The 27,042-nt window shown below is 39.4% G+C and overlaps 1 protein-coding gene across 2 annotated transcripts in view; it reads left to right on the forward strand.

The window, feature by feature from the left end:
- The window catches only part of ITGA9 (integrin subunit alpha 9), a 221,026-nt gene that overhangs the window by 90,950 nt on the left and 103,034 nt on the right, over positions 1–27,042 (forward strand). For both annotated transcript variants that reach the window (XM_082754412.1, XM_082754413.1), the window contains exon 16: positions 22,322–22,477. In XM_082754412.1, the coding sequence (XP_082610538.1) occupies positions 22,322–22,477 (156 nt within the window). The remainder of the gene's footprint in view (positions 1–22,321; positions 22,478–27,042) is intronic.

Genomic DNA, 27,042 nt, shown 5'->3' on the forward strand with positions numbered 1-27,042 from the left:
CATTCCTGTGTGTTTTTTCATGTGAAATATGATGCTTCTAAAGTGCCTTGCTTGGAATAGTTTGAAAGACTGTGTAGTCTTTAGAGTATTGTCCATTTATTATGAATATCATGCCAAGGTGGGAAGTGTTTTTTCATTATTATGTTGCTCTTGAGGGGTTTGTTTTATCAGGTTGAATGAAACTTGACAAGTTGCTCTTTGTACGTTGTCACAGGGCATTTTCCATAACACAAACAGTGAGATAAAAGAGCAAGATCTGACCCTGCCTGACTAAACTTTCAGTACCCAAAAGCAAAACAACCTTTCCGTGCAAACCCTAGGGGAATTCAGGAATTATCCCAAACCCAAGCCTTTTGTGTGTCCATCTGATGCTGGGAGCAATGTTTGTCAGCTGCATTGATCTACATTAAGTGGATGACTTTCGTTGGGTCAACGTGTTTTAAACACACAGGCTTTGGTGGCAAGCATAATGGAGTTCATAAGAAGAAGCCAGTGTCCCAGCATGGTCAGCTTGGCACAAAAGAAAAACAAAATACTCTTTCCTGCTGTGTAAGAGGCATTGCTTGGTGACTGTTGCTTTTGGGACAGGAATACACAAATGTGTGAGACAGAATTTCATATAGCTTAAAATAGTAGGGACTTTCTAGTAAGAGTGAGGTAATCTTGTGTAAACAGATTTGCATGAGGAAGAGATACAAGGAGACTAATCTTATTTTCTTGAAAGAGAACTTCTTTTTGTTGAGGTTTTGTTTCAGTAAAAATAAGGTTCACTTGATATGACATCAAGTTGTTGTAGTTAAGATATGAATTTTTTGTCTTTCAGGCACTTAGAAGGAGGAATTTCCCAGTGTAATAAAGCTTTGTAAACTTTAACAACTAATATGCAATCAGATAGACTGCTAGTAAGCAGTACTGTTTTTCCATATTAATTTTTTGCTTTGAATTTCAACAGCTCCTTAAATACACCACAAAAATATTTAGAAATTACATTCATCTTTAGGTTAGATTTTTTTCAAAAAAATAAAAAAATAAAAGGGACGATGGACACATGTCCTTAGTTAAGAACAATAAAAAAAATCATCACAGTAAACTGGCACAAGTCTTGCCTGTCCTGTCAATTATAGCTTTCAAAGCAAAATATAGGTACCTGTAAACAGTATCATACCTATAAATACATGTCTCTGTATGTTCTCATGGGTGCATTTCTCCTTTATAGTTTCAGATATCTGTGAACTCCGCTAAGAGTTTCACCTTGTCATGATGTGTTGCTGCATTGGATATTAGAGCAGGAAGAAACAGCATGGGTTGAGGCAGTTTTCGTTAGGGGAGTTTGGTTAGTGGATTAATGTAGCCCTTTCCTCCATCTGTTATTTGTTATCTGTTATTTGTTTGTTCACCACTTTATGCTCAAAGCTTTTTTGTGATTTCAGCGATTTACATGGGAAATAGATGTGAATCACCCTGTCATTTTTATTTCCACTTTTTTCCACAAAATTCAAAATTAGTTTCTAAACAGTTCTAAATTTTGTAAGACCTTTCAAACTTCTTGCAGAGTCACAGTTTCAAGGAAAACTTTTGTGACCAGAAGAACTTACTTTTTCTCCTCTTCAGCAGATTTTGTTGAATGTAACCTTGAATGTAACAATGTTTATCCCTCTATCAGAAGAGAGGTGAAAGCAGGCTACAGAGTCCTCCTTATCAGTACTTAGAACCATAATCTGCAATAAGCTTTTATCTGACAGAAAATCCGTTTAAAAAGGAAAATGAGATGCTATAGAGAAGCAAGGAATATAGACGTTGTATTTAAGTAGCTGACTGATAATTAAATGGTTTGGAAGAGGACAACCACTTCTCTGCAGTAATATTTTAAAGCTCAAGTGACCAAAAATAGCACTGTTTATTCTCTTGTAACTATGGACAAAATGGTAACTTGTACTTTGCTGCTTTTTCAAAATGGATACTTGGCCATGCTACAAAGTGGTATATGAATGTTTTTTCTTGGTTGGAAAACAAAACAAAACAAAACAAACAAACAAAAAAAACCACAACAAGAATATTTCAGATATAGGAAACATAAAGCACATTCTCTTTTATTTGGACTTTTTTTATAGCTCAGGAAAAATACTACCTGATGTTGCAGCAGTGTTGATTTCTGTGTGAATAGTTGATCCTATTCACCCTGCAAACAGGAACGTGAGACCAAGGCCTGCCCTGAATTATCTGCTTCTGCTTGGGCTGTGAGTGCCCTGTGATGCCTCAGCAGATAATACAGGGACTTAAACATGTCCTTTTATGAAACTGGAATGAAAAAACCTGGATAAAACATTTAAAGCAGAAATTCTGGGATTGCTACTGTGTCCAGTCAACCTGAGGACTGGAACCATGTCAGGTTATTCTCAGGATTTTTCTTTGGGCTCTAATTATTGTTGTGCTGAAAAACAATGAAATCTCAGGAATATAAATCATATCAGTGTAAATTAAACAAAACAAGCAAACAAAATCACATAAATAAAGCAAATACTGTTTTCCCTAACAAATATTTGTTTCTTAGGTGGCTAGCTGGTATTGTGGTGGAGGTGTGGGAGGACAGGTTGGCTCTGTGCATCCTTCAGCCTGCATTTTTTCAGTGAGGACATCCCCTTGCAACCGTGGTTGGCCTGTCTTGGATGAAGTTTATGCAGCTGCCTCTTCTCTTGTTCAATTAGCTGATTAGCTTGCTACACTGTCCTAGGCAAATTAATAGCTTCTCTGTGGCAGTAGGAATATAAGCCATTATGGAGCCTGTTGTAGGATTGGAGATTTTTTTTTTTAGCTTTATAATAAGCTCATTGATTACTTAACTAGAAAGGGGGAGGATTCAATTTGGGTAATGTTCCAGATAATTTACAAATATCCTCTGATTGGATTATGTTGCAAAAGTACTGAGGAGCTTGGATCCCAGCAGGGAATTATATGAAGCTTTCATGTGTCTTCATGACCCCACCCTTTGCTACTTTGATTAAACAGCAGGGAAGGAAAGGAAGCCTCCCTCATAGCTTTCCAAAACACTCACAGTACTTTTGTTCCTTTTGCTTCAGTCTGGTTTGCAAAAGTTACAGCTTTGGCTTCATAGCAACTGCTATAATTACAGCTGTGAAAGGATTTCAGTTATAGCACCCTTTTTTCACACTGTCATACCTTTTCAACAGGTTACTTTTTGGGGAATTATATTTTCCATGCTGTGTGGTAGTGAGAAGAAATTATACTTTCTCCACTTGTCCTTAGGTTCTGGCACTGTTGGAAAAATACACGTGAGCCAATTTTTTTTTTTTTCTTCCTAACATCTGCACAAGCTTTCATTTGACATGACGTGTAGATGTAACTTCTGAAGATCAAACAGTCATACTCAAGGAATATATTTTAAAAGTTTGAAAATTCAAGTGCTTTCTGGTAAGCTCATGGTAATAAAATATCTGAAAGGTCTTTGTCTTAAAAGGAAGGCCTTTTACAAAGCCTGAAAAATGTCCTTCTTGTAACTGACACCTGTTAGGAGCAGAGATCAGGTAAAATGTGGACTAGACTGCATGTATCTTCCTCTAAAAGCAGCAAAGAACAGCCATCCCATTGGGATTTGGGGAATATCAATGAAAGAGATGAAGATGCTACAGTGGGGCAAAATCCTTCAGTTCTTAAACAGCAGCTGCAATACGCACCCACTCTATGAGGGTGAGGAACACAGTTAGATCATCAAGTATATATTTTGAAAGTAAAAATATCTGGGAAGAAAGCAGGTGTTGACATCTCTATGCCTAATTCCTAGTTTGAGTGTCCTTCCCCTCTGTTATAGAATACGGATTTGCCTCTGGCTCATGATGTTCCCATGCTGATAAGGGGAATGCTGCATGGCAGTGAGGCAGTGAAGGTCACCTGGAAAACCCCTCCTCAGAAATCCCACATCCAAGTCAGATGGAGCCCCAGGACCAAGTCCACCATCCTAATGTGCTTGGGGCTAAAGCTGAGAACCAAGTACCCAGTGCTTCTTCGCTGGGCCTCATGGGGAAGTAGAGATATGGTAACATGATGTGCATGATCTTTTATTGGCCTCTCTTACATTTGTTAGAGATTGGTATTTTTTTTTTCTTAAACCTTCATTGTCTAACGAAGATGGTGAATTGCTAGCAGAGTTGGATTTTGAAGAGAGTGAAGTCTTTAAATGGACTCCTAATAAGATTGGGCATTGACTTCGAGATTAATGAAAAAAGTAGACATCCAGCATGGACTAAAATGTGAATCTGGACATGCAAGCCTGACCTTCAAAATGGCTTGATTAATGTGATGACTCCTATTATGCATGCTTAATTGCTCATGATGCAAAGATTGAATGAAAAGATACTGGATTCCTACAAGCATTATCTGGTGAACATGTTCTTTCAGATTGTTTACACCTTGTAAAGCCTACCAAGTTCTTAATCTGAGTTTATTGCCTGTGTTATAGTCTTCAGGTACTTGCTACCAGGGAAGGACAGGGAAGCAGATGTATTTTATTGCTACAACAAAAACAGAGCAAGACAATTATCATGAGTGCTGCTTCTTAAAAGCAAAATCCAATTCATGTATTTGCTTTTTCCCATGTGCATTTATACTGGAGGTGGAGGTGAGGTTCAGGAAACCTCTTGCTGGGCAGAAAGTGTTTTGATTCTTTATTCACGCAGCTGGGATTAGCTGGCATAATCTGTGCTCAACTCAGATGGGTACCTGGGCAGTAACCCTGTTTCCACCCTGGTGCCATAGCTTCTTCCACCCTCTGGTTTGCAGGACTGTAAACCTGTGCACTAGATCATTGAAGTGAGCTGGCTCTAAAGAGGCTTTGTAGTAAGGAAACATCTGAGCTTGTTTTGCAGCTGAGAGAATGGCCCCATAAACCCGAGGTGGGGCGGAGATGAAAGGCAGCCCGAAGCTGCAGCATGGAGATAGAGCTGCTGCAAGAGGAGGGGGCACAACGGCAGCCAGTGCTAACGCTGGGTGAAGAGAAATGAGCCACACTTTTGGGAAGGTATGGTGCATCCCAGCACAGGCAATGAGCTGTGTGCAGTGAGGTTGCTCATGGAGGGCTCTGGGGCTGTGCTTTAGGTTTGTGGTGAAAACTGGTTTTGTTTTTCATGCTGGGTTTTTCATATGTACTGCCTCCATTCATCCTCTCCAAAAACATTGCTTCTTCCATTGCCCAGTTGTATTTATTTGCTATCTGGCTAGCCAGATACTTGTATTGCATTAATAGAAAGAGGTGGTTTCAAGAAAGCAAGGGTATACTTTACACAGATTGCTTTATGTTCTGCTGGGGAGGGGAGGCTGAACATACGAATTTCTAGCAAACAGATGTGTTGAAAACCTCACCAGGAGTTTTTAAGAATAACTTCCAAAGCGCGAGTGCACGGCGTCTCCCTTTTTTGGTTTAAAATATAGGCGGTGTGTGTCTGAGTGCTTCGTATATGAACGCCTCCTGACAGCTCTGTTTTTAAATGGCTGCAGAGGTGTTCTTTAGGCTGACCGAAGGCCAAGTGCCTTCATTAAGCAAGAGGTGCAACAGAAGTTTTATAAAGCAAAAATGTCATTTGTCTGCCTTTCCCACAGCTGCCTCCATGCTGCTTTCCCTCCCATAGCACAGCTCTTCAAGGCTCCCTTCCTTCCACTGAGGTTTGAAAGACCTTAGCTGAACAAAGCGTGGGGTGGACCAGTTTGTTTTCGTGCGTTACATTACTGCTGCATTCACAGAAGTAGGACTTTGTGCATAATGGTCATAATAAGCAAGCATTCTGACTGCATCTTCAGTCTCAGCTCCAAACAGATGTAGAACAGACTTTATTTTAGGAGTATGATTTGGAAAGCATGTCTAGCCTTCAGTGTCACTGGCTAAGGTATTCTCTGTTCCCATTCCATCCTTTCCAAGAGGCCTGTATTTTCAGATTATCATATGTTTGGGAGTTTGTTAAGGTGACATTTTTTCTCTGTTGGGATTGCCCAAAGCAATTTGTAAGTGGTAATTTATATTCAAACCATATTTTATATCTGTCTTGATTTAAAAAAAAAAAAAAAAAAAAAAAAAAAGTCAATTTTAATCGTGTGTAAGATTTTTGTATGTCTGTTTAGGAAGCAGACTTAAAGCAGGCCTAATGGGGCTAAGCTTGAAGTTTGAACATGATTAATCATCAAGTAGAGGTCTTCCAGAATCTTTCAGGTGTAGTGTTTTTATAATAAATGTCAAATATGTTACGGTACGGTTTAAAATATAGTGAAGAAAAGCAGAATATGTTAAAGTTTTATGTGAAATGGAAAGAAAAACAAGAGCCTCTGTTGAACTGAAACGCCCTTTATAGCTTGTGCCATTGTCTGAAGGCTGGGTGGTAGCTCTTGATACTACCCGGAGTTTTTCAGTGCAAGGAAATGATTAGACCAAGGGCAGGTTTTCAAAACTAAGCACTCCAGCTGCACCTGTGTTCATGTAAGAACAAAATAGTAACTATGTGCATGGCCAGTTGAAAGGGTTATCGCTTTATTTACGTGTCAAGCTGCAGTACCACGAGGTCCAAAGAGAATGTAAACCTGCAGGTGCTGTTTAGACTGGGACTTTCAGAGAAAGCTCGTTTTGGCTAGTGGTTGGACTGCAGTTAAGGTGTAAGACTACTCCTTTACGGTTGTAACCCAAGGTGTCAGGATGCAAACTTGGTTGCACAGGAGTGGAGTTATTTGAGGGGGTTAGTACATTTGTACCCATCAAGTTGGGTAGTATAAGAATGCTTTCTTTGACCCAGCACTTTAATAGGTATTAAAGGTGAATGGTCATGAAGGGTGTGTAATATATCACTTCCAAGTTGTATAAGCTTTTGGTTTTGACATGTCACAGGTATGCTTCAGGACTGCACAGCAGCTGTGGGACTTCAGTGTTCAGGTGTTCACTTAGGTTTCACCTCTGAGGCAGTGGTTTCCATCCGTTAGGTGCCCAGGTTTTCACTTCTTTCTTTGCGTGTTTTTTTTTTTTTTTTTTTTTTTTCCCCAATAGAAACGTTTGACATGAAGTTATCCAGGTTTTGTTTAAAAGGACTGTTTTCCCTTCTTTGGGTTTCCAAAGAAGGAGATTATCAAACTTTTGTAACTGTTATTGTTAATCTTAGGGCAGTGGTGGCCTCTCCTGGGTAGCCAAATTTATTTTAAATTCCACTGACATTTTGTAGGGAAATAAGTGGCAGAACTTCAATCTTCTTAATGGCATATTTGCAAAGTAGGTAACTTTTATTGTGGTTTGTGTAGTATACGCAGAATACCACCAATGTCTTGATTGTTTCCTAAAGCATTGAAGTTTAGCAGCACTATGTGTATCTGTCTTGCCTAAGTATTTGAAGTTTTAGTTAAATGTTTCATCCATCTACAGTAAGCTGGGAAATTGAACACTTGTTACTTTACGGTTCTCTGGAGGATTTGTAATATATTTTTTCTGTTTTATTTTGTTTTTGTTTATTTTAAATGCCCTTTCCAAGGAAAAGATGCGGTTGTTAATTTGGTCAGCTCTAAAGGTAGACCTTGAAGATTATATGTGCTGCAGACCAGCAGTTAAAGGAGTGGAAAAGTCAATTGAGGCTATTTCTACATAACGGAAAGGGTTTTCCTCTCAGAGGCCTTGGAAAATCTTGCTGGAGGTGGATACCTACTACCGTAACATGATCTTTATTTTTCCCTTTTTGTTTCCTTTTTAAATGTCAGATGCTGAGAGAAGTCTCTTCTTTACTGATGGGTAGTGGTAAAAACAGGGTTTTGTGGAAAGAGAATTCCACCTACTCTAAACAGAAAGAAAACCTAAAAATCATTTTATTTTTAACAGAATAGACAAAGCTAAGTATAAGCCTTTTCTTTTTATCCTGTTGCTTGTGATGTCTCATTTTATTCTTCCCTGCCTGCCTGAGGTCTTTTAGAAAGGAGTCAGATCACCTGTGGGCAGCTGTAAATCATTTGTCATCTGGGTTTAAACACCTACTGTGTTGCATAGTTGCTTTTTAAAGGATGTTTTTCTGTCCTTAGTTTAAAAATAAATAAATCTTTGTTTCTATTGAGCTGTGCTATTGCAGTAAGTCTAGGGTATAAATTTGCTTTAATGCTCTTATTTGTGGCTTTTTTCATCCTTTCAGATTATGGAGATGTTAAGCTATCACATTTGAAATCAGTCTGGATGGTAAGGAAATGGAGAGTAGTTGTTCAACCACTTGCATTTATCTTTATAGAGCAAAGGAAAAGGGGCAGGGCATTTTTAGAAGTTTCTTAATTCACATGAGTTTTGATGTTGCTCTTGAAGATGATAATGCATTTCTGAAATATTGCCGGGCTATTCCATTGTATCCATAATCGGGGTATCAGTACTTGTGGGACAGCAGCTGTACTGTTTACTCTCAGAATTTATGTGGAAGACTCTTCGTCTGTGATTATAGCCTCTTCAGAATAAAGTTGTGATGCATTAATGAAATAAATCTTAGCTATATTATTGGCCCATTATTTGATAGTGGTAATAAAACTGTTCATACATAGAAGGCAGAAGTGCTTCATTAAATACTTATGCATTTTGAAAGGAGAACAGTGCATTCATTTCATTAAGATTATGCTCTGCTTTTAATGCATTTGTAAATATGGACAGAGTCAAATACTGTTTACCAGAAATAAAAACACATTAAAATGGTCTGGAGACTCAAGAATCCCAAAGACTGGCTGAAGAGCTCTCTGGCTCCATATTGTTAACTTTTGCTAATTCTTGCAACACAAGGGAGTTTCCAGCAAGCATTAAGGGTGCTGAAGTGTCAGTATGCCAAAAAAGGATAGGAAAGCTGATCTCAGGGGCTACAGATAGACATCACCATACAGGCAATATAATGGAAATAACAAAATGTTGTGTGATTGGCTAAAATTTTTAAAGGTAAAAATGCAGTTCTATTAGAAATAATAACAACGAAGTTGCTTGGTAAACATGTAGTATGTGTTCAGGGGCTTGCAATTTTTCTTAGTGTTTTAGCCACTTTTTTTTTTTTTAAGTACAAGATGTTATATATAATAGTTGGACAGAAGACTGATCTAAAAAGGAGATGTCAGTGTAGAGGTAAGTGGGGTTGTTTATACTGACATTCTTCAGGGCTCGATAGAAAGCTCAATATCACTATAGTCATTAAGGATCTGAAAATGAATACAAAATGATTTCTAGACTTTGCACATAACATAAAAATAGTTGGCTAAAAGGGACAATGGGGAATTCTTTGTAAAGTGTTTTGGATCAGCTGCTAAACTGAGCCAGTTGAGCAAAATGTATTCCAGCAGAGCGAAGTGTGAGGTCATATATCCAGGAATGAAGAATGTGGGTCCCACCTACCGAGGGGGAAGGAGCTTGTCTCCTTGAAAGCAGGGACTCTGACAATGATTTCAGGGTCAGAGCAGACCAGTAATTTAAGATGAATTCTCAGCAGGATAATTGGCAGAAAGGAATAATGAGTTCTTTGGGTATATAAGCAGGGGGAACAGTACCTTGGAATGATTCTTCATGAGTATGGACTATTTCTCAGGCTACTGCTAGATGTGTTTTGCAATCACTGATAAGATGCTTTCCATTTAGGAGCGGTTGTAAGCAACATAAGAAGGCATTCAGGCATCAAAGGGAAGGCCTTGCTTAGAAATCTGAACTGGTCACAGCATTTATTTTAATGAAGGCCAAGAGACACCTAAGATGCTATTTGTGCACAGTAAAGGACTCTCTAGTCTAGCAGAGAAAAGTGTGACAAAAACCTGTGACTGAAAGGTGATGCCACATGCATTTATGGAAGCCAGACCCTCAGCTGTTTAAGTACAATAGGGATTACTGTAGTATCCAACTATATGCATTTCTGGAAAATGTGCTGTAACTAAACAAATGATTTCATGCAGTGGAGGGTTAACAAATGAAATGTAATGTCTGGCATACACAAGTAGGTAGACTAAATGATGCACTCTTACTGCCTCTTGGGATCATTTATTTTTACAAAAAGGAGAATTTCAAGGAGCATCATTAGTATCACAGTGTTTGTTTTTAAGAGTTTCCTGTTGATAAAATAGGGACAAATTATAACAGAACAATATCGGTTTCTGTGTACAGTATTTCTGAAGCAGTACTAAAGCAGAAATATGGACAAAATCCCATGGCCAGTATGACTTAAGGAAAAAAAGTTTATGTCTGGGATAGAAAATATAATTTCTTAACAAGCACAAATTAAGATAAACATGACCCGCTGGTGCCAGTGAGTATATATTCTACATCTTTGCAGCATAGGTCTGGACCTATTCCATGCTGCTAGTGAATGTCCAGGTCTAGGCACAACCATGAAAAATGAGCTGGTGCTTGAGCAGGCTGTACTAGGAGTCTGATGCCAGCTTCTGACCTGTGACTGTTTCATGAAAGACTCTGTCTTGAATCAGACCACTGAAGCTTCCCACACAGATACTTTTACATTTTCTTATTTGTTCTTTAGCTATTACTAAACTTATAGAAGTTGCTGTCGGTGACTTTCAAGACTTGGTATGCGCTGCTTGTAGGGTCAGAAAGCTTTGCCATCCTGGTCAGTGGCTTTGGTTTCCTTCTCTTCTTCCTCTCCCCTTCCCTTTTCCTTTTCCTGTGCTCTGTGTCACACTTCTGATGCACTTGCAGCTCTCTCCAAGTGCTCCCTGGCCTCTGCAGTTGCTCCTTGTGCTGTCTGATGTTTTCTCCCCTGACATGCTTACTGTTCTCTGATCTGCTCTTATTTCAGCCCTGTGTCCCAGCCAATTTGGAAATGATTAAACCCTGAAAAAATATGTTCTGAAAGTTCATGCAGTAAGAAAATTAAAGGAAGGCTTCACCCCTTAAAATGAAACCTCAGCTTTTACCTAGTTTCATAGCTATGACAAGTTTATTTTTGTGCTGTTGGTGCTGTGTACAAGGCTGCTTTTGAGTCCAGCGCCACTGAGCATGTGACTTTTGAAAGCAGAGTTACTGAAGGGCAGCAATGCCATGCTATATATTCCCAAACTGGAGGGCTTCAAAGAGCTCTCCTTCCCTTTGGCACTGGAAATGAAGGGATGAAGCAGTACCTTCATTGACTCATGATGTGCAAACCACCAAGCCTCCAACAGTTTGTTGCTGAAATATACAACAAGTTATTTCTGTTCCTTGGTGCTGGCTGCTACCACCAGTAGGTGCTTTGAGGTGTACTGTGAGCAGTTCACAGATGAAGATGTTGGAAAGTTAGACAGCGTTGCTGCCTTTGGAATTATGCTTTTTTGTCTTATAAATTTCATCCTCTCTCCATTCTGGCATTTGGGTTTGGGTCTGTGACTGAACCTGATGGGCTGAACGCAACGAAATCAACTCTTGGTGTGAGATTTGCTGCCTTTGCCTCTGTTAGGTAAGAGGAAGCTGTTTCACAGGAGAATGAAGTGGACAGACCAAGCTTATTTTACAGGTTTATAATACAAGATTATATCTAGTGCAGATAACCTTGTCTTTTTATTTATTCCTTCTGAAAACAAAACCCAAAAAAGCCATCCCCAAGCCTACCAAACCCTTCAACCTCTGATAACTCTGGTGCTTATTTCTTTCAGTAGTTCATAATCTTTCAGCCCTCTCCCCATGAATCTGTGTGTGTTCAGCTGGTATTACCTGCTGTTGGACAGGGGCTGACTCTGGCCCTTCTCAGCCTGCTGGCATCTCTACCTTTGCCTCACACTACAGCATGTCCCAGTTGTTACTCTGCCTTCGTTACATATCATCTAAGGTAGCCTTCTGCATGGGCCATAAGTTTCTGTTGCCCCATCTTGTGGAGGCGAGCAACAGGGCCTTGAGGAAGTGCCTCTGACAGAACTCTTGTCTCAGCAGGTAATGTGTAAAATAATCAAAAGTAGGCAAATGCCAGCTGCAGATGTGTGAAGTGGCAATACATAAACTTAATCATCTTTGGTTAAAACCTTATTATGGTACTTATTACACAGTACTGCAGCTGTAGAGCGCTGTTTTTTCCATTCCCCATGAATGCACCTCCAGTGTCAGAGCTGAGCTCTCAGCTTTGATCTGGGAAACTGTACAATTAGCACTTATTTGTGGAAACATCGTCCTTGTTTATTTTTAAAGCCAGTGGAACTCAGAGGGAAAGTTTTTGTTTTTCCTCGGTTCCCTTGAGAAAGTCTCGTTCATCCCAGCTCCTGTCCACGAGTTTCAACAATCGTCCTTTGTCGTCGCGCAGCATCCTCAGGCCCAGGCAGCTGATCATATCCATGTACGTGGTGGCTGGGTGGGAGGCTGCTGGATCTGCCTCTTCGTTGATAGTCTGGGACCCTACAGAGAGGAGGGTGTGAGAGTGGTGTTTGAATGATCAGAGGGGAGTGGGAGAAGAGAAACTAGGAAGAAAGTAGGGATTAATTGTGGATGCTTCACTCCTGGAGGTGTTCAAGGCCAGCCTGGATGAGGCTTTGGGCAACCTGATCTAGTGGGAGGTGTCCCTGCCAATGGCAGGGGGATGGAACTGGATGGTCTTTAAGGTCCCTTCCAACCCAAACCATTCTGTGAGATGGCACAGGGGCAAGGTGTTTCTGAGGTGGTCATCAGTGTGCTGAGACTTTGGTGTGTGCAGGATGGGAGAGATGGGAGCTAACGAAGCAGCCTTGGAGTCTTCTGTTATGCTTGTACCATGTAATGGATAAGTTTCATTCAACTCTGCCCATCAATGTTACTTGGTTAATAATAAGAGTTCCTAGTAATTAATAACTGGCATAATTAGGTTAAGTTACAGAGTAGCGAATGGGGATTTCTCATCCATGGAGATCTCATTGTTTCAAGTACAATGTGGGTCCTGTTTCCAGAAGCCCACCTAGAGACTCTAAAGAGTTTTGTCTGTCTGTTTTTCACAGTGTTTCTGTCATATGTTTTCATATAGCTATGTGTGATTAACTTTCCTATTGAGTTCTATTACATGTTTAAATATTCACATTAGTAAAACAAACAAAAGCATTGAAATAATCAAATTCACCTCTTAGTTTAATTTAAAAGCATGAATTTATTAATGATGTCAAGATGCAGTATGAGACTGAATACTATTTTTCATTTCTGTTTACATGTTTATGCATACGCAAACACGTGCAAGCAGCATAACAGTAATTAAGCAAGCTGCTAGCATTTTTGCTAATCTGATTGTCTTGGAATGTTCTCATGTTCTCATCAGTTTTTTGCTTTTTTTAATTATTATTTTTTTTAGATGAAATATTCTGGGTTCATCAGAATGAAAGCACTTAAATATAGAGATTTGAGAATTCATAGGAGAAGTAGCCCCAGGTGAAAATGAATCAATGTCGGTTTTTTGGTTTTGAACAACTTTCAGTTTGTAATTGCACACTTATTATAGATTCATTGTATTAAAAGCTGAAATAACAATACTACATAAAACAGTCTTGTGTAATGATATGCTCAAGATCCAGGTTTGAAATATGAGCCAAAATACTTTAAAATGGTTTAGAGGAAATTCTGTTTCATGTTTGTGGTGTGTGCTTTTTTGTTTGTTTGTTTTGTTTGCTTTGGAGCTTGTTTTAATGCATAATAACCCCATGAGGGAGAGCAACATAAGAGTTGTCATAACTATCAAGACAACAAATCTTCTGTAGCTGATTTTGTATGTCTGTGTGAAAAATCAGACCAGAAGTTATGCAAGGTCATATTGGAGTAGTCAGTCTTATATATAATTATATATACACACATAGTCATATCTATATATATACATGTGTGTATGTAAAAACACCTGTGCTTGTGCAAACCATATAAGTATATGCACGTGTGTGTGCATGCATGCAAATAAACTATATTAGCAGCAGGCCATTTCTTTAGGGTTTTGAAAACACCATTAAGTTCCTGGAGGTCTCCTGCTCTAGACTTCAGAGGAGTGTTGTTTACAGTTTTAAACAACGTCGACAATCACAGCACTTTTTCCTTTTGCCCATATTGATTTTAAATCCTGCTCTCAAGATGACTAGACTAATAAATACTGCCTCTTTCATTTAGTAGTAGAAGAATAGATGTTGATCATATTTCCTCCCAGGACCATTTCATGAAGCTATCCATTCTCCCATGACTGAAAGATGAATTCATATTTTTGTGCATAAAAACCTCTGGATGTCTTAACTAAATTGCTCTCCTCTCAATAGTATGTCAAAAGAAAGTAACTTAGCACCATACTTCTTATGCATTCAGCCTCTTTCTCTGATGCAGGCAGGCAGGGTGAGTAGTGTATTGCTTTCTTCGTAAGACTTTAAGGACCATTTCTATCAGCTCTTTCATCTGAATTAAAATGCTGTCAGTAAAAATGTTGATGATAACCTTCTTTCATCTCTATCTTCTTTTGCTGAAGATGATTCTTCTTTCATTCAATCCTGACACAATGCTACTAATCCAGTCTTTTAGTTGTTTTGTGTAGGAAACAGGGCTTAAGTAGAATGTTTCTGTGTCCCTTATGTGTGTTTTTATAAACCTGTGTTGATGCTTTTTGACACAACAGTGTTAGAATCTCAACAGCATAGTGTCAGGCCTTCAAATCCTAGTCTACTTAAAGTATGGATGCTTCATACTTTAAATGAAGCATTCATTAAAATGTTTGTTGTATCGTTATTGTGATATTCTGTAGTCATCCAGATTTTCAGTTTTCTGCCCTGACTCTCTGAACTTCTAGCAGAAATGCAGCCACCTAGACTAATGGAGATACCAGGCTTAGAACTGAGGGGACCTTTGCCAGATGGTACAGACCCATGCTTTTCTCAAAAAAATCTGCTTCAATTCTAGGGAAAGAATTAGGATGATCTCATTCAGCCCATAGATGTTTGATCTACTCATAATAAGGTATCTCCCAGTGACTTACTAGATATGAGAGATGTATTGTATGAGAGTGTGAGATAAAGTGCACCCTAAGACCCAGATCCAAGAAAGTGTACGGATCTTCTCTCAGTTTGCATAAAACTATGTTACATGCTTTCTCCCTTTGAGTAAGTGTAGGTACCTACAAATGGCAACAGGCATTGAGAGTCTGCCACATTGTGGGGTGATCAGTGGGAAATGTTGAGGAGTGTGTCCTATGTCCTCATCCTCTCTATGCTCCTGTGTCCTCTACAGAGCTTTAGGAGGAACCTTTTGATTACTTACCCATTCCCTCTTGGGATTAAAGGTGCTTCTGCCCTTTCTTTCAATAATCAAGGGAGAAAATCCATCTGGAGAGTGAGAGGTGGCTGCTTTTTCTTACAGACTAGTTCATGTGTGGCAGGTTGAGCTCAGGGAAAGGCTGAAGCACATAGTGCCTTAAAGCATCCCCCAGCCAGCAGCCATCACCCATGGGACTGCTCCATGCCTCCAGTCTGAGCTGCTGCCCTCAGTGAAAGGGGTGCGGGACCAGCAAGAAGGGCTTATAATCTCTGTGAGCTGTTGTTTTGGGAATCAGCTGGGAGGTTGGGTTCTCAACCACAGTTCTTGGCTCTGAGGATAGTTTGCATGTTAGATTTTACACTGAAAGTTTGTTGGATGACATATACACTCAGCTGGTTTTATCCCCAGCTGGGTATAGACAGTAAGAAAGTGAACAACCTATGGACATTGCAACTTTTAACAGACTTGTTACACTATTGTATGGCCCAGGAACCAAGGCTCTTGGACTTCTCAAACAGCTTCATACTGAGACCGCTGTGTTTAGCCTTTCCATCAGAGTTGGAGGGACATGTTGTATAAAGAGAAACAGGTAGCTGGATTAACTCAAATTCTGGACTCAATGTGTTTTAAGACAGTGTTAAAGGAAATCTCTTTAAGGCTTGGTTATGATAAAATGTCATATCAGCAGAATATGAAGTATGGTAAATCCAGTGGAAAAGACAAGTATACGATAGGGTTACATATGTGCAGGAGGAGTCTGGATTTAATTATTGTCTCAATTCAGTATGTAATTCCCTACTGAAATATATTATACTTTCAGAAAGAGTAAAATAAATATTTTAATTGCTTCCCTGGTTATTCTTTCTTGGGTTCTCTTTGTGAAATGAAGACCTGAACTTAGGTGAGCAATGAGCTCATCAGCTCTCAGCATTTTTTCTGACTGTTTATATTTCAGTGCTGTTGTTATTGCAGGTAGCCACTTTTATGTTACATGGATAGCTGTGGCCAGCCTGGTATGGGGCAAAAAGCTGGGTGTCTGAGCTATGTTTTCTCCTTTAATTCTGTTTCCAGAATTTTCCAGAAAAGAAAGATCAAAAGTGAACCTTAAAAGAGAGAAAGAAATGGGTGATTTGAAAAAGAAAAGACAAAAGAACCCCACCCTGGAACTGTTAGACACAATGAAAGACACAACATTAAACTGTATGGTTAGGGTGTGGGGAAAAGAAAACAACACCAAAACTGTGAAACCATATTGTCATAATGTGTTTTAGTATTGAGATGGAAAATCAAGGTCTGAGCTCAGTAATGTGTTACATTGTGTTTGGGTTGCATGTGATGACTTCTGTCACTGATTACTGAGAAAGATTATCAGTAATATATTATTGTTAAGCCTCTGTAACCTCTGACATGGAGTATCGAGGCCACTGATTGCAGTCTCTCCCATGCTGACATTGGTAATAGCTTTATCACTCCCCAGCTGATAGCTGGAAGCCAGACACACAGGGATGGGGAGCACTTGGTTAAACTCAGAGTGAGCGTCTATCCAGCTGGGGTTGGGACTCCCAGCCCTTCCCTCACCATCTCAGGGTGTCCCTCCCATGCACGCAGGCTTCTGGGCGCCTCGTGTTTGCCTAGGACCGCATTCCCTCAAGGTCTGCTATTTTGTCCCCTGCAGCACCTTTCCCATTATCAGTGTTTGAAGGGAGAGTTGCTGACCTGATGGAAACAGTTGTATGCCAGATGAACACACTTAGGATGAGGACAAAGAAAGCGCTCCCATTCCTTCAAACAGTAAATAATGCTGGAGTGTGTAACACCCTGCAAGTCCTTTGCTCTTTTTTTGCTTCTCTAAACTTTGGGATTCTTCAGAAGCCTTGTAATGTTTGAAGTTTATCAACAAAGGCTGTTTGCCTACTTGTTGAATTGTACCTGTCACAAGATCTTAAAAGAAAACAGAAGCACAGATTATTGAAATGTTAGGCCTCTGATTGCTTTCATATGCTATTAATTTGACAAAAATTCACCAATAGTGTTTTAAATGAGCTTTTACCAACCAAATAATCTTCCAGTTTTGTCTCCCTGCTGGAACAGGCTTAGCAGTTGTATTTTCCCCATTTGACTACAAGACTGTCTAAAATGTGTGTGTGCATGTTTATATGTTGTATGCAGAATGGAAATTCTTCTAGATGACTTCGGCATGACTGTTCTGTCTGCTTTTGCAGTGGGGAGATACAAATGTTAAAATCACACCAATCTGAAAAAAAATCATTTCAAGTCTTAGAATGTCTTTGTCAAAGTAAATACAGATGAGAGGGAGAGGAAGGCTCTCCTGGGGACAGAGGTGTTTCTTTCTGTTGCACAGGATTAATAGGAGGTTGAAAGTAGTAACTTGCCCCACGTGTTAGGAATTGGTGTCGTGAGAGGTCTAAACTTGTCTGTAGTTTAGATTTGCTGTAAGTGTTGCAAGGAACAGGGAAAGCAAGTTAAGTTGCTCCTCACTCATTTTCAGGTGCAGGTTTGTCTGAAATGAATGCAAGTTTGTCTCCCAAGTTTGTACTGAATTGAATGCACCAAAGTCTTTTATATTGAATGACCTATGGTTCAGGGAGCGAGGCTGAGATAATAGGAGAAATTAATTAATTTTAAAAGTTGTACACAAAATTGTAAAGTTGTGCGCTAATCTTACTGATTCATGAGCCATAATATATAAAATACCGGCTGCAGGTCTTAATAAATGTATGATAAATTGTGGAAGTAGTTGGCTTTGGCTCTAAAAGCTGGTGGAGGTTTGAGTCATTTCTGAAACCACTGAGTAGGGAACTATTTATCCCTTGGCACTGAGCTGAGGACATATGTGGTAGTGACCTGCAAGCTGATTAAAGTGTTGTGCTGGATTAGCATTAGCACCATGGCTTTATACGTTTTACAGCATTAATATGTTATCTATTAAAGTAGGATTGTCAAATATATTTTGTGTGTTTTAGGCCTGTAAAAATGCTTATAGTCTATTATTAGTGCTTGTTTAAAACTTGAAATAAATATGTTTAGACTAGAAGTTTTAAGTTGAATGTTTTTAAAAGCCAGGTTCTCAAATTCATTCTCAGTCATCAAGCTAAACAAAGCTTAATTCTCAGAAGTACTGAAAAGCTGTTCCGAATTCACTGAAAGCTCTGAAATTTTGCATGGGTTGATGCCCTCAGGATCAAGTCAGAGAGCAAGAAAAAGGCCTGACAGAGCAGATAACTTTCCCAAAGAGAATAACAAGAGAAACACTCAAAATATGTGAACAAGGACAAGAAGCAAGGGGCAGCGATAGAAGTCACAGCTAATGGCAATATGTATTTCTTCATTCAGTGCTATTGAAAATGACTTCATACTCACTTAATGGTTTGTTGCTATTAAAGGGCCACATTTCCTCCTTTATTCCTGCAGGACTCTTGCTGTGGATTGTAGAGAATATTTACATCTCAATTTATTTCTCAGACCATTGGCCATAATTAAAAGTGGAATTTGGCACTCTTCAGAGTCCCTGCTGGAGACTTTCACCTTGTAGAAGAAAGGGGATTAGACGTGATGATTTATTGGGCTCATGTAGAGTCCCCTGACTGTACTGTGGCACTGAGCCGAAAGAAAGCTGAAATGGTATCCAGTCCTCTCTGGCAACTGCTCACACCATGAGCAGAGCAAATCCTATCCCTATAATAAAACCCTGTCCTGTTTCATCCAAATTTTCCTAAGTTTCTGATGTGTGTGGGTTTTTGGTAGCACAAAGTTAGTGTTGGAGAAGACAGCGTCTGCCTGACAAGGCAGGGTATGCCTCTGTGAGGCTGCAGTCTGCGTCTGTGTTTGTTATCACGGCGTGCCTTAAGCTGTGCCTACCAGGAAAAAAAAAAAAGGCAGAAAACAATTTCCTAAAATCATCACACTCCATTGGAGAGAGGGAATTGAAATGCTGTTCAGAATCACAGCTATGACATTTGATCATTGCTTTGTGATTGTTTTTCAGGTTTTTTAGGACCCCTTAGGTACAGAAGCCAAACAGAAATGCAGTCATGAATCTGGCAGTGGCTTGCTTGCTTGCTTGCTTTTTTCTCCCCTGCAAAGCCAGACAAAAGAAAGGAAAACGTATGTTGTGCCCAGCTTCTACCACAGCATTAAAAAAAAAAAAGTATTTCTTTGGGGTGATTGTTCTGGGAGAGTAGATGGTAAACCAGCTCTTTGTTACGGTGAGCTTTCAGGTGTCTGTTGAAACACCTCAAAGCAATTTACTGCTTTGTTTGATGCTTTTAAGTGTGCTGTTTTTGGACTTTGAGTTCTTTGTCATCACTTGATAATAGTGAGGGAGAGCACCTTGATTAAAAAAAAAAAAAAAAAAAAAAAAAAGCCTATTTGTACCAAAACAACTTTTTCATCAATTCAGAGTAGTCATGCAACATGCCTCAGAGGAAAAGGTAGAACGATCCAGATGGAGGAATATGTCTGGCAGGAGCTGTTTCCTCTGTAGGGAGTTTGCTGGTGGAAGGACGATGTGCTGGGACTGAAGTGTATTGATTTCTGCAACGCCTTATTGCAAAAGTTTCTTATGTCCAGGATGAAATCTGGTCAGAAAGAGAAAAGAGGAAAAAATAAAACAAACAAACAAAAAAAAAACCAAAACCACCCTAGAGAAATGGCTTTTAGAACAGGCAAACTACATGGTGTAGCTGATGGGGAATCATGCCTTACCTTTAGGTCCTTGGTCTAATTCAGGCACAGCAAAAATTTATACCAGTTTAGTGACATCAAGGCTATTTATGTTATTTATTGTTATTACTCACTGAACACTTGTTGTAGGGTTGTTTCTGTTGATAATGTGAACTCCTTGAGTATTACGCTTGTTTTGATATCCTCCAGACATCTTTTCCAGCTAACAGAGCTGTGCTTTCCATGTGCTATGACTTGCCAGGGATGCTTCTTCACAGTTCAGAAGTGTCTTCAACATTTGACACTTCCTTAGCATAGTGAGGAAAGGTGAATACATATAAAAGCTGCTTGTAGAAACCATTCCCCTTGGCAAGTCCGCTTCAGCTGGGCCATGTAACTGAGAAAAAATACAATAAACACTTTCCTTGAGTCAAAGAATTTTTCAGTCTGTCTCAAACCTGATTGTCATTGTATCTTTCAACTCTTAGAAATCAGGAATACTTAAAGGTGATCCATGTGCTGCAGTGTCACCAGTACATGATCCAATTACTGGAAGCAGGTAGACTGTCCGAGAAAGAAAGTGGGTGTATATCTGACTTAAATATTGCTTCTCCAAATTGCTTTTGGGCAAATATTCAGTATTTTCATTATGCACTCACTTCCCAGACAGTCTGTGGTATACCTGAGAGAGAGAACCGTCTTGTGTCTGTTTTAGGAAAAATCCCACATAACGTTGTCTTCGTATTTTAAGATTGTGAGCAGAAGGGACTGAACATGTGGCAAAATTAATAACTGGGTAGGATTCATACTTTCATCCTTAATTAAAGACAAGTGGGTATGTGAAATACATTTCCCCAGGGCTGTGGTGGAGGAATATCCACACATGTAATTAATCTAGCTGCTGGAAGTCACAATTTCACCACTAAAATGAAACAGAAAGACACCAGTGAACAATATGGGCACACTCCAACATTCATTGAAGTCAATGGGAAACTTGTCTTTTGACTTCAAAGGGCGTTGGACTGAACCCGGCAAGATCATATTAAAACACTTAAAAGTCATTAAGCATTTACTCTTGCCATACTGCAGTATCAGAGCTAGAAAAGCCATAGGTGGATTTTAATTTGACTCACTGCCTACAGTTTTAATTGCTCTGTGTTGACACAGTTGGCTGCATAGGGTTGGATTAGGTGGTAATTTGTCTGATGATTTGTTGTGTTTCACTGCTGCCTCATGATATGCTCTTTATGGTCTTGTTTCTGTGTATGTGTTGTCGTCTTGTATGCTGATACAATCCTCACTGAAGTTATTACACATGATCTTCTGCGAGAGCAAAACTAGTAGCTTCTGTGAATTTTAGCATTGCTATTTTCTAATCTCTTAATGGCACAACTCCTACCCAAGGGAGTAGGAGAGGTAGATGCTGAAGATGTTGATGTCTCATCCCTTTGAGGGATTCAAGGTGAAGTTGAGAGTTGGCCCATTTGAAGATTTGTTGTCCTTACTTATGGTATTTATCACCTCAATCTGCATTGAATTTACACACAGTCTTTTAACTAGCTGAAATTTAGGAGGGATGTTTGCCCATGAAAAGGTAGGATGTCTGCCATTTCTATTTCCTGGTAAATTGGATTTTGGAAGTCAAGACTGAACAGAGCACAATGAGCGTTTTGTTCTTATTCTATCAGACAAATAATGTGGCACCACTTATAGTATTTCTGGTGTGAAGCCTAGAACACAGTGATTCAAAGAAACTGAAAAACTTTCTTCCATATTTCCTGCAAATGTTACTGCTCTGAGGGTGGAGAAAGCTTGAGTTTTCCTTTCAGAATCATGCTGGAAGATGGCTTCTCTTGCCCCTGCGTGTCTGTAGCTTTATTTTTTATAGCCACATTTAACCATTTAATAATTTAATTAATACTGGGGGGGGGGAGCATGACAAAAAAACAAAGGAAAAACACAAAAAAACAAGGCCAGATGGTTTCCTTTTTTTTTTTTTTTTTTTTTTTTTTAAATACGTGGTGCACAGTAGAGGTGACTTCAAAGTTGAGGATTTAGAAATCCCAGAGAAAACTCACTGTTTGCTTCCAAATTTTGCAGTACTAAAGGAAATGCATCCTAATTTAAATCTTTTTTTAGGAAGTGTTTTGGTTTTATTGAAAAACACTTGGTTTGCAGGTGTGGCAAATGGGCCAATGACTTCAGTGGAACGAAGAGTACCAAAAGAGTAACTCATTTTTTGTTGTCTTTGTTTTGATCTGTCTTGTTTTGGTATAATGTGCTTTTTCCTGTTTGGCACTGAGCAGACCAAGGGGAACAGAAGTCTGCTTCATGTCTGCAGTGTTGAATATAAGTTCCGCTTAAATTGTGTGTATAATTGTTTTATATATATATATATAAATCTGCTTGCTTGTATGTGAAGGTAATATCTCTGTCCACTTTATTTTACAGAGAAGAGTCAAAGATGTCATATCTCCAATTGTATTTGAAGCTGCTTACAGTCTTGGGGAGCATGTACTAGAAAGAGGTAAAGAAGACAAGGAACTACCTCCTCTCAAGCCCGTTCTCCGCTGGAAGAAAGGACAAAAGATAGCACAAAGGAATCAGGTCAGGTTTGGACTATGTTATTGCCCTAGGCCAGTGGCACGCTCTAATCCTGAGCTGACAGAAGTGGATGTAAAAGATGATGGCAAAGCTTAGAGCCATTTGTACCCAGTAGTCTTTTTGTACTGTCCCTCCTGTTTCTGATGTCATTACTCTTCCATGAGGTAGTGAAGAATTGTGCTGACAGGGTTGGGTAGCAAAAAGTGAAGTCACTTATTTCAAACTGTTTGTGCTGGGCAGAAAGAGATAGAATGAGGGAAAGGATGAGAAAAGTGCTTCTCCGTCTGGTCCTTCTGGTTTTTCCCTTTCTGAATGATGGAAGTTTTTCTCATGCAAGACTTAGCCCAAGCTTTTCTTTTAGGTTAAGGCTTTGTTAGTCTTGTAGGGACAGGGTTGGGTCCAGGAGGGGACACGGGGTCTTTACCAATCTGCAGGAGGGAAGAATGATGGATGGAATAAAGAATACCTTACTTGGCCCATTTCCCTCTTTTCTTGAGGGCTCCTCACATCCAATCATGTGGCAGGGGAACCCCTTCTGCTGTTGTTATTGCAGAAAATGTCTTGCTGAAATAGTGACTCTGTTTCAGAAAAAGTGAAGTGTAGGTACAACAGTGTATAAATAGGATCTTGTTTTGCTCCTCTGCATTTCAGAACAGGCTCTTTTTATTAATTTTGGTCAGAACAACAGAATTCATATAATTTTCAAACACTCATCATTTATAGAGTGGGGATCCTTCTTTCCCCCAAAATATTCCCTTAGGAAATGAAGTGTACATGGTTGGGCTGCCTGTCTGTCTGTCTTGACCTCACTAGTATCTTTGGAAAATGTTGGGCCATTTTGACAAGAATTATCAAGACAGTGCTTATGAAGGTATTAAGCATATTCAAGGTTCATGAAAGCAGGTCAAGGAGAGAGACCCCATTTGTGACCTTTCAAAAGGCTCCAGTTTGTGTGTGGTCCTTGTAGGTGCAGGACAGCCTGCCAAGGAAGGAGCCTGCGGGACAATTCCACCTCCTGCTGTGCTGGGACTGGAGCATCCAACCATGAGGCTTGAGGCTCTGCGGGGAAATCAGACTACTGTGGCTTGCAAAACTTCTTCATTTGCAGCATCACAGGGTAATTTAGGCTAGAAAAGACCTTTGGAGATCCATTTCCTTGCTCAAAGCAGAGCCAACATAAAAGCTAGATCAAGTTGCTTGGTGTTATATCCAATAAAGTTTGATTTCCAAAGCATGCTTACAGGGTTACAATCTGGTATAGCTTCTGAATAGGAAACCTTTTTTTTTTTTTCCTTTAAGCTCTGAAAAGTTTGTGTGGAATTTTAGGCTTTTAACTGGATCGTTAAATCTGTTTTTTAACTTTGGGAAGTTTGATATATAAAGAGATGCTTGCATCATCATCTGTAGCATTGCTTTCTGATGCTGCTCATAAGGATATTCTACAGGTCCTATAAACCTACAGGTCCCTAAATACTACTCAAGAAAAAAAAAAAAAAAAAAAGAAACCAAAATGCTTTGTCACATACCCATATACATATATACTTATATACATATAAGTGTTTGGAATTGCATCTTGCTGTAATTCTTGTACTTAGAGAACTGAGTATTTAATTTATGTTTAAGCAAATGGATGACAAGAGAATCTAATAATTATTTTTATGAAGAGGGATGGTGTGTCTCTTAAGTACCTGAATGTTGCATTGTTGCAAACATACAATAGGAATTTGTAGAGAACTTTGAAACCTGTGCACTGTGATGGAAACTGAATGTTACATGAACTAAACTGGATGGACACTTTAACTACTGGCTTTAAACTCCAAAGGTCGCATTTTGCCCTGCAGGCATACTCTCATATCAATATTAAAATACCTAAATACTGAGATTATAAAGCAGAAACAAAAATATGTTGGGAATTTCCCTGACTTGTTTTCTTGTGTAATTTGGATGAGAGGGAGCCAGTTCAACAATCCCTTTCCATTTGCTTTCCAGATGTTCACTTAGCTTAGTAAGAAAAGGATTTTGACATGGGGTGTGCCTGCAAGTGTGCTTTCCACTAAGGAAGTGGGCAGAGCTTCGCTTTCAGTGTAGCAGTCATGGTGACAAAGCCCTGGCTGAGTAGCCTTGAGGCACTGACAGGATCCTCAAAGACCAACTTCATGGAAACATCAGGGCTTAGTGTTCTCTTAAGATTCTTGTCATCTTGCAAGCAGAATTGTTTTTAAAGGCCAAGAGGAATAGTAGGAAACAGTTTACGTAACAAAGGACTTGCATTTTCAAAGAATATAACAATTCTGGAGAGACCTTATGTTGTGGAAATCCAACTCAGAAAAGATCTAGTAGGTTCTGTTTTCAGAAGATCCAACTCCCTCTGAATATTAGCTCCAGATAACATTGAGATAAGTACTTAGCAGGAGAAACATAGGTTCCACATTTAGCTTGTGAAATCAGCAAGATTTCAAAAGGGTAGAGGCAGATGGACAAGTATAGTATTAATGCCAGTACTGAAGTTTTAAAATGTAACTAGTGGTGTGTGATTTCAGAAGTACTAGATCCTGTTGATCCAGTGAGAATTGGCATTTTGAAGTTGGAAAGGTTGCATCTGTTGCTTCAAGGTACCTGTTGTTACAGGTTGATGCTTTGCTGGTAAGCTCAGGTGGCTAACTTCTGTGAACGAAGGTGGCAGAAGATGATGGAAATAAACAGCTGATGAAATGGGAGGGAGCTGTAACTGGGCAGGAGAGGGGGAGACTTCCATCTGTTAATATCCTACTTCAGGTCTGTTAGACCCACTTGAAAAGGCACACATCTTGCAAACATGCGAGCTGTATAGTCACTTAGATATGTTTTTATTTAAGCTAAAGTGATGTCAAAGCTGAAGTGATTGCTTTTAGAGGATTTTAGTTTGTTTTTCATGACCCAGATGTTCCCTGCACGTGTGTATGACTTCCCTCAAGGAGAATTACAGCACTATGGTTCACAAACAAGCAGGTAGGAAAAAGTATCAAGTAACCTCTTGATGTAAGAATTAAAGGTTATATTGAGCATACAAAGTTCTTTGTGGCACTTTGCACCAATGTGTTGATGAGTCAACTTGGAAACAGTTCATAGGCACCCGCCAGTGGGAAGGTGTATCCCTTACTGATGGCATAGCCACTAAAGAGGATTATGTTGGTTATTCATTCTTTAAATCAGTTATTTAAATCATTACTTTGTATGTGAGAAAACTGTCTTGTCCTAATTGATTAGACTGGAACAGAGCTAGAGTAGTAAAGGAGTGCATTGATGTGGTTTTCATTCAGAATGCCTTAACTTATTTAACTTATTTGTTATTGTTATAAATTAGACCACACAATTTACTGGTCTATTGAAATTATTTTATTAATCAAGTAAGCAGACACAAGCAAAACAGCGCTGGGCGGCTGGGGAGTCTCCGCTCCACCACAGCACGCAACTTCCCCTTTCCAGTGTCGCTGTTTTATAGCATTGAAGTTCCGGCTTGTCGAGACTTGTCGAGACCTGTCGAGACCTGTCGACTTGTCAAGACCTGTCCTGAGATTGCGCAGTCTGTTGTTGGGGGTCGTTGTTCTTCCTCCGGTGATCATGCGTTGTGCTTGTGTTCAGGTGGGGTCAAAACAGGATGTCTTGCTTTGTCCCCATGTTACAATGCCGTGAGTTGTGAAACCTTATCTCCTCAGTAGATTCTTTAAATTCTCAAGGACAATGAACAAACCCCTACTAATTTATCACAGTTATCGTATTTATTTTAAAATAATGCAACTTCCAATGTAAGGCAGTGCAAAAAGATGCTTGTATTTAAAAACAAATATACCCATGACTGTTCAGGGAGGGGAGCCTCCTTTTCCTAAATGATCTGGCCTTAAGGCAATCAGAATATGATAAATAGTTTGAACTTCTGAGTAATTTGAGGAAAAGGATCTTCATAGAAATTTCCTGATGAGCATGATGCTACTGTGGGACTTCATGCATTGGCTTTTTTCTAAGCAAAGAGGCTCTCCTAGGTCAAAATAACGTAACTAAACTGGCCCAGGATACAGCAACAGTTGATTTCTCACTAACTTAGTCATTTTCTAGGGTTCTTGTATATGCTTACCAGAAACTATGGTTGCTATAGCTTGGTGTAATCATTTGTGGTAGCAAAAGCAAATACTTATGGGCTATGTGTACATGTCTATTGATAGATGCCTTAGCAACTTTTGTACAATTGTTGGGTGGAGACTGGTTATGTGGAGATGATTACAGCCTTCCAAGTTGTCAGTGGCTAGCCAGCTCAGTTTTGTTCAAACAGAAAATCTCTGATGGATCAAGGTTGGGTGGAGAAACAAAGATTTTACTTTTTGAGTGTGTATTATGAACTTCCCACCCTGAGGATGACTTTCCATTAGCTTCCTCATTGCCTTCCAAATCCAGTTGCTACCTCCGTCCACTGGAAAAAACTAATATATTTTCTTACTTCAGGGAAATTAATGTGTATTTAGAACATGGTTTGGCTTCGCTCATTGTAAGTGGTTTGTACTATAACATTTATTTTTGCATACCCACTGTATAAA

The sequence above is a fragment of the Aythya marila genome, assembly GCF_965140915.1.
Source record: "Aythya marila genome assembly, chromosome: 2".
Lineage (NCBI taxonomy): Eukaryota > Metazoa > Chordata > Aves > Anseriformes > Anatidae > Aythya > Aythya marila.